The 8,429-nt window shown below is 37.4% G+C and overlaps 1 protein-coding gene across 1 annotated transcript; it reads left to right on the forward strand.

Annotated features, from left to right (window-relative positions):
* The first annotated feature begins 1,524 nt into the window (after positions 1-1,524).
* LOC146624965 (G2/M phase-specific E3 ubiquitin-protein ligase-like) lies at positions 1,525-8,016 on the forward strand. Its single transcript, XM_085361874.1, has 12 exons — positions 1,525-1,534; positions 2,595-2,901; positions 3,548-3,630; positions 3,811-3,863; positions 4,151-4,193; positions 5,348-5,418; positions 5,620-5,709; positions 5,831-6,141; positions 6,257-6,435; positions 6,736-6,905; positions 7,435-7,649; positions 7,749-8,016. The coding sequence occupies exons 2-12, from the start codon at positions 2,610-2,612 to the stop codon at positions 7,982-7,984; spliced, it is 1,743 nt and encodes a 580-aa protein (XP_085218000.1). The 5' UTR covers positions 1,525-1,534; positions 2,595-2,609; the 3' UTR covers positions 7,985-8,016.
* Positions 8,017-8,429: the final 413 nt, after the last annotated feature.

The raw sequence follows: 8,429 nt of genomic DNA on the forward strand, positions 1-8,429 counted from the left end.
AATCGAGCAACCCTCCATCTCAGTGCAAACACCTACAGTTTAGTTTTATTTATGTTATTACTAAAAACCAGGGAGTGGTATTAAGAAGTGGGGTATATATAAATTAACTAGGCAGAAAGAGAGTGAGAGGTGGAGAAAATAGGACCTTTAATCCAGTTGTGGCTCCCAGCAAATACCTGTCTCTGTGATGTATTTATTGTTTTAATAACGTCAGCATTGCAGTGGATTTGTCCTGATCTTGAAAAATTATATATATTGATTTGTACGATGGGAGAGTGGACTGAGCGGGAAGGGGAAAGCCCATCTCTTTGTTAAAGCACCAATAACAGATCCAGGTTTATAATGCCCTGAGCAGTCACGCTGATAGAAGTGTGGATCAGTTTGATACTGAATTTCCTGCTTAGCCTCTAAGTAGATTCTATTTGTCATCTTACTTACCTCTAGCGCTGTGAAAGCCTGTTCAATGCCATTTTGTTATGGTTATTCACATAAATTCACAGGGTGCCACAGATGAACAGCCGCAGTATGAAAATAAAGCTTATTTGCTTTCTTTCCAAATGTTACGTGAGAAGGTTGAAGGTTTCAAGTACTGAAATTGGAGAATGTTTGTTTTATTCTGCCTCACAGAGGCACCAACGATGCAAGTGAGAACACACTTGTGCCATTCTTCATCACTCACAAGTTCAGTCAACTTGAGGCTAAAGGTCAAGTCTTTACGGTGGCCCTGAAGTGCAAATCACACCAACAAATTGCTAAACACAACAACAAAATTGAGAGGCCCTGAAGTGCAAATCACACCAACAAATTGCTAAACACAACAACAAAATCGAGAAACAAAAAAACAAATGGAGAATCACAAAAACAAAACTGAGAATCACAAAAACAAAATTGAGAAGCACAAAAACAAAATTGAGAAGCACAAAAACAAAACTGAGAATCACAAAAACAAATCAAGAAGCAAAAAAACAAAAGAAGAATCACAAAAACAAATCAAGAAGCACAAAAACAAAAGAAGAATCACAAAAACAAATCAAGAAGCACAAAAACAAAAGAAGAATCACAAAAACAAACTAAGAAGCACAAAAACAAAAGAAGAATCACAAAAACAAATCAAGAAGCACAAAAACAAAAGAAGAATCACAAAAACAAACTAAGAAGCACAAAAACAAAAGAAGAATCACAAAAACAAATCAAGAAGCACAAAAACAAAAGAAGAATCACAAAAACAAATTAAGAAGCACAAAAACAAAAGAAGAATCACAAAAACAAATTGAGAAGCACAATTACATTAAGAAAACCGGAAAGGGTAGGTACCAGTCGGCAACAGGAGACACCACTGATTGGATGTCCGATCTGTTCGTCTTTGGAACCGGAAGTTACTCTGCCTGTGGCGCATTTCGTTTGAAGAAGAACGGCGGAATGTTTTGTCCTAGCTGTGGGAAAAAGCTGGTTGAGGAGTCGCCGAACTTTTGCAGCGGCTGTGGCTAGAGGCTTTATCACGCATCTTGCATCGGAGACACTTCACTCCCATTGAGTAAGTTAATAAGCATAATAAAATGTTTGTTATTTATTGATTTATTAGCCTAGCGTTAGCTGTTTCCAGCCCATAGCAGACCAGAGGGCTGTTCCACTAAGCGAGCTCAGAAAATCGAGGCTCATTTGAAAATGCACGCAGCTGTCAAAATGACTGCTCAAGACCTTTCTAGTAGTGAAGGTTTGAGGGCAGTTCTAGTGTTAACAAACCTCGCAGCTAGGGTGCCACGGACCAGACTTGTCCACAAGCATATTGCATAATGAATGAGCAGAAAGACTGCAGGTTAGCCTCGTTCCTGGAACCGAATTTGGGGCAATCGAGCCTGGATTTTCAGAGTGAGCCTGGCTTTTGGGATTAGCTTGCTTCGTGGAACAGTCCTCTGAGCATTTCCACAACTGAAACGATAATAAATTAGTTCATTTATTATGTTTGGTTAACTTTAGGAACTAACCCTATTATGTGTCTATACATTAAAACTTACTGGTGTAGAATTGTATTGGTCAATAGTATCAGTTGCATTGTCATTCCTTGGTAGAAATTTTCTAGTGAGATTATTCAGTGTTGTCCTTATTTGCGTGTTGTGTGGACAATGGAATGTTACATGAATGAATGTCTTTAATGTGTGACATTGTAGTACATTTTTCCTTTGTTTCCCTTTAGCATCACAGACTACCTCAAACTGCCCGACTCCAACCTTCAGCACCTTCATAGAATACAGAAAAAAGAAAAATGAAGAGAGGCAAAAGTTTTCTGAAGGGAGGAAGGGCTTAAAGAAAAAGGAAAAAAGAAAGGTTCAGGTAGTTTGGCTAGCTCAGTCTGAAAACAAGTTGAGGTTAATTTTCTAATGACATTCTTTTGTTATTCCTTAGGGGAGTTGTGTAAAAAATGTTCAGTGTAGTAAAGCTATCCAGAATAAGAACAATTGTTTACGAGTAATTGTACATTTAGGTTGTCAGGAAGATCCCTCTTTAGCAGTTAATAAATATTCAAGTTTGAATAGATCTGCTTAGAGTCATATTAGTATCTACTTGGCCCATTGTTCATGTGTTTTTCCTTACAGATAAATGTCGGCTTGATGACCATAAAAAAGGGTGGTTTGAAGCCATACCGTGGAAAAACTATTTTCCTAACAACAGACCCTGACGCTACTGCCACAAGTCTGCTCAATCAAGCTGTTAAAAAAATGAAGGACTTTAACAAAGATCTAAAAGATGGACCTTTCCTTCTTCTGTATCCGGATGGCACTGAGGTCATTACTGTCCCTGGAACACAAAGACCATTTACACTTGAGGCTTATAAGGCTGAAGTTGGCAAGCCTTATCAAAGAATCACTGTTTTCATCTGCTTGAAGAGTGACTTTGAAGATGGTAAGCTGCTAATGTTTGTTTTGATTTTGACACACATTCCCTTAGTTTCAACAACTGCTAATTTTGAAATTGTAAAATGATAACATTACGCATAAAGCACGCAAGTCAATAGCATACCTACATTAAAATGGTGAATGGCCTGTATTTGATATAGCAACTTCTAGGGTTCTACAACCCCCCCAAGACACTTCACAACAAAACCAGTCATTCACCCATACACATTCACACACTGCTGGTGATTAGCTACAATGTGGACACAACTGTCCTGGGACTCACTGACTGAAGCAAGGCTGCTGTACACAGATGCCACCTATCCCTCCCACTACCACCACCTGGCATGGAGGGTGAAGTGTCTTGCCCAAGGACACAACGACTGTGACAGACTGAGCAGGGCTCAAACCTTCAACCTTTTGATTACAGGGCGGGCTTTTAACTCCTCTGCCACCATTGCTGCCTAAATTAGCTTGTATATGTTATGTTTCTTCCTGGAAACATGAAATTCAGCCATTTTTGGATCTACTGAGTCATGATTTTTAAATGCTAACTTTATGCCTTTCGTATTAATCTATTATTCATGATCAAATAAAGTTTCATACATTAGTATGAATTTAGTTTGCTTAGCTTGATTTGTTTTCATGTTTTGTAGTTGGAGAAAACTCAGACTTGTCTGACTCTGACCCCGAGATTGTTATTAAAAGGCCCTCTGAGTTTGATCTTGCTGATACACTGGTAAGTACAATTTAAATTTTTTTTATAGAGTTTTCTTGTTGTTTAGCCACCACCATTTGCCTCAGTTCAGTAAAACAGTTAATAGTTAAATGTGAAATACATTTTGTGTGTGTGTGCGTGCGTGCGTGCGTGCGTGCGTGCTCGCTCGCGTGCGTGCGTGTGTTTGTTTGTTTGTTTCAGCCATGGGAACTTCAACATGAAAGCAGTCCTTTACAGAAAGCGGCAGAATATGAGTAAGTGATATTTTAAGAACATGTAATCTTTTACTGTTTTTTGCCTAAACTTTTGTATTAATGAGATATACACTTTTGTCAAGGTTAAAGGTTCAAGGTTCTTTATTTGTCACATGCATAGTTATACAAGTATAACACACAGTCATTCAGTCTGTATATGGTTTTTGGAACATGGACTACATAATACTTGTATTGCTTGTTTGTTAATCAAGATGCTTAAATATTTTCAAAGTGTCAATTAATATTTTCACAGTACACAACAATAATGCTTTTCTTTGTTCTCTAAGGAAGGGTGCTGGGGATCTTGTGCTTGCTAATGAAGTACAACAGGTAAAAAACTATTTTATTAGTAAAAGAGTGCAGCAGACAATCTCCACCGCCTTTACTTTGCAATTAGATGACGATTCACTGTTTGCTTATTACATTCATTGTTATTATACAATGCATTTCACATCATCAATTTTCATACTATCAATAGATTATAACATCCACCCCTTAAAGGTACACTAAGTGAAATAATCACAAAGCAGTCTAATGTCTCAATCATGTTGGAAGGAAGGTTACATTGAAACTAACTGTGTATGACTCGTCTTTGTCATCTAGAATCTTCTGGCGCTGATCCGTAGCCATGAAACTCATGGAACGGGAGGAGGGAGAGTCACTCGTTTGTTTATAAAGATAGACTGTAGTACACAAATTTGACCACAGGATTTCTTATTTCATTCTTACTTACTGTACCTTTAGATAATCTATTGGGATAGGAAACCTAAGGTACATCCATCTACTTCCGGACCATGGGTCCCATACTGCTAAAAAAATAGGAGTCTATGAGCCAATAAAAATTATTTTCTGATCCCGTTTGATGTGTATAATGGATTTAAAATATGATGTCCGTGAAGTATATAAACACATTTTGATGCCAAAAAGTGCTTAAGCGACAGGTGGCAAAGGTTATTTTATGTTTTGTTTGAAAAGACGTGGCGAAATGTAAATGTTCGTCTCACAAAATTGACATCATCGAACCAGACACAGAGAAGAGGAAAAGCTTAGTTTTGTTTAGCGAGCTTCGAATCCTTCTTCCAGGATGATGTGGAGAAAACCACTATAAATCTGGCCATGTGATAATTAGCAGCTACGCTGGGGGAGAAAAGCTTCTGAGGCGACATCATATTTGCGACATCTGACTTGTAGTCATTTTAAGGACAAATTTTTACAAGCTAACAAATCTCAAATTACATTACAGACATAGTCGAAACACAATTATTTATTATTTAAATTGAAGTACAACATATGTGTGATTCAGAGAGTAAGGCAAAGCAGACCAGAAAATAACTTTTATAGCTCCATTCACTTCCATTCATTTTTCTTTTGTTCAGGGACCCACGAGCAGACCAGAAGGGGAGGAGACTTAGGCTCCCTATATTAAAATAATTATCAATTGGTCAAATATGAATTTTCATTCATCCTCTTTTCTGTATTTCCAGGTCATAGATTTGGAAGAAGAAAACGATACAGGCACTACTGAATGCCTCACTGTCGAGAGCTCCTGTTACAGGTGCGTTGTATCTTGAGTAATTATTCCAGAGGTTTGCACAAAATATATACACACAATTATTATAAATGTATGTAGTTTGACTCTTTTACATTTGATTCTTCAGAAAAATAAATAGTAGAATCGTTCTATAAAAGTGGAACTGCATGTTTATGCATTTGTATTTTTGCATCTACACTTTGTGTACATGTTTTCACTCTGCAGAAACTACACACAGCTGTTTGAACCGATTGTGATTGATGATGAAGATCCTACTCCTAACGAAGCCAAAGCTGAGCCCCCAGAAGAACCTGTGTTAGTAATTTAAACACTTGAATCCAATTAACCGCCATCTTGTTCTGTACAAGACATCATGCAATCATGAGAGAAGTATATACACCTTTAAAAAATAAGTTTCCCTTTTTTTTTTTTTTAGAGACACCAATTTGGAGGCACATGAAATTATTGCAAATTTGGCACTGGAACTTGACCACAAGAAGGTCAGCAGGTTCAATATATCAAGGTCAGCTGTATGGGATGGAGCTGTTAGAGGATTTCGACGCAGCACATACTCTGACAACTACGACATGTTCATCAAGTTTAATGATGATGCTGGCAGCTTTGAAGACGGTTTGGATACAGGTGGCCCGAGGCGTGAATTCCTCACACTTCTTATGGGCAGTCTGAGAAATCGCCCCATCTTTGATGGACCTCCAGAGAGCCGTTATCTTGTATATAATTCAAGAGGTGGATGTTTTCTCCGTAATTATTACAATGGAAATTTTAATAAAAATTGGCTTATTTTTTTCATTAGCATATTTAATAGCAATTAACCATGATAATTATGTGCCCTGTATTACAGCTGCCAGGCAAGATGAGTACTTTTTAGCAGGAAAGATGATCGCTGTATCCATTGTGCATGGGGGACCAGCACCACATTTCCTCTCCAAGAACCTGGTCAACCACATCACAGGGAATCAGAGTTTCAGCGCCACTGTAGAAGATGTGCAAGATGAGGAGATCACAAAAGTTCTACATCAGGTAGAAAATTACCTAAGCTCAGGGAATGGGTTTACTTAGAAGACACTTGGGGCCAGTTTAAAAGATTAAATCAGGATAACAGTTATCCGTGTTGGATCATATCTTGAAAGTAGGTTCAAGGTAGATTCTGTAATCTGAAAGGACAGATTTCCACCTCCCAACAACACAAGTGAAATAACAAATTGATTATTTCTTTAATCCAATGTTTGAATGAATCGTAAAAGTAGTGAAAATTATTTTTGTTTTTCTTACAGTAAACCTTTTTTTTTTTTTTTTTTTTTTTTTTTTTTTTTTTTATAGGTCCTGAAAGCTGAATCAGAGGAGTCTTTGCATAATCTTATTTTGCAAAACAGCACAATCTTCCAAACTGCTGGATGCCTCAGAAATGTCAAGCCTTGTGAGAAACAAGCATTTGTGGAGGAATACCTCAGATGGTACATCCTTGAAAGAAACCAAAGTGTCATACAACGGTAAACTCATTACTCCTTTTAAATTCAGGATGGCCAGTTGCTCATCACAGCAGCCACTGACATTTTCAGACCTTCAGATGTATATGAAAAAACTGATTCGGTAGCATCCGGTGATCTGATGAACAACAACTTAATTCCTGAGCCACTGTTGCACGCTATTAACCTTTTGACACTAGAACTCTAATTTAGTATACATTTATTGTTCACAATGACCCATAATAATCAGTCATGCAACATGATTAATTTTTCAGTTATTTATAAAAAGAGGTGATCCCTTTTTCGACACACTTGTTTATTCCAGTGTGAAAGCACTATTTTTTTTTTTAAATGCTGAAATCCCAATGAGCTCTTCTTTTTTTGCTGTCACAGTTAATTTATGAGCACTATTAATTATTTTTGTGTATGCATTTGAAATCTGTCCAAATTTATAATGAAAGATCTAGTAGGTAAAGTCATTTAAACACAATTTAGAAGACTGCAATAGTCATAGCTATAAACCAATTATTAGTTATTTGTCTATCCTTTGCAGATTTAAAGATGGACTGGAAAGTCTGAATTTTTTAAGTGCACTGCAAAAACATTCCAGTGTGCTGGCCCCACTCCTATGCTTCTCTGCAAAGGCCCTGACTGCTTCAGAACTGGAGAGCATGTTCAGACCAGATCTCAGCCCAGCAGGAAGCAACAAGCGGCATAAGGAGGTCCTAACACTTGGCTTTTGGGCAGATTATCTCCTTGATTGTGAAGGTTTGAATGGCCGTTTTTATTTGTTTATAGTTTTATGAAAGGAGAGGTAAGGAAATTAATTTTCTGTAATGTACTACAGTGTTTACTTTCTTCTTTCAGAGAAGGCAACAGCAGTGTGTCTGGAAGATTTGATGATGTTTGCCACAGGGCTGACGGCAGTTCCACCGGCAGGAATGACACCACCACCATGCATCCAGTTTTTAAGTGATTCGCCTTTTCCAGTTGCAAACACCTGTGCAAATACTCTGAAGCTACCCATCTGTGACTCATATGGCATCTTTAAGGCCAACATGGACTTTGGAATTCAAAATGCTCCAGGATTTGGATGTTCTTAAATCAGCAAGGTCATCAAGTTACAGTTACTGAGTTACCCTGTTAAGTAGTGTGCCAACGGCAGCTGAACCTAACACATTCATGTGATAAGCAACTTCCATATTGTTAAACATTTAGTTGTTTTTTCTTAATATTGTGTATGTTGGAAAAGTGACAGAAATGCTGGACACTATTTGTAAATGGTTTTATTAAAGAAAATTGTAAATGTTTCCTTGTGGTTAAATGTTAATATTTAAATTCATGCCAGTTGCTGTATATTATGAACAATATTATATTCAATTTAGCAAGAGGGAAAGGAAACACTACTAACATTAAAAAAATGAAGGAAAAACAGAAGGGCTGGAGCACTCAAGTCCAAAGGTTTTATTAGGTGCAAAAAAAGGAAAGAAACTAACGTTTCAACACAGTGTGTGTCTTCGTCAGAGTAACTCTGACAAATGTCATTAC

Source organism: Diplotaxodon limnothrissa, linkage group LG9 (assembly GCF_057381915.1).
Source record: "Diplotaxodon limnothrissa isolate DT_005_m linkage group LG9, D_limnothrissa_male_GT1.1, whole genome shotgun sequence".
In the NCBI taxonomy this organism is placed as follows: domain Eukaryota; kingdom Metazoa; phylum Chordata; class Actinopteri; order Cichliformes; family Cichlidae; genus Diplotaxodon; species Diplotaxodon limnothrissa.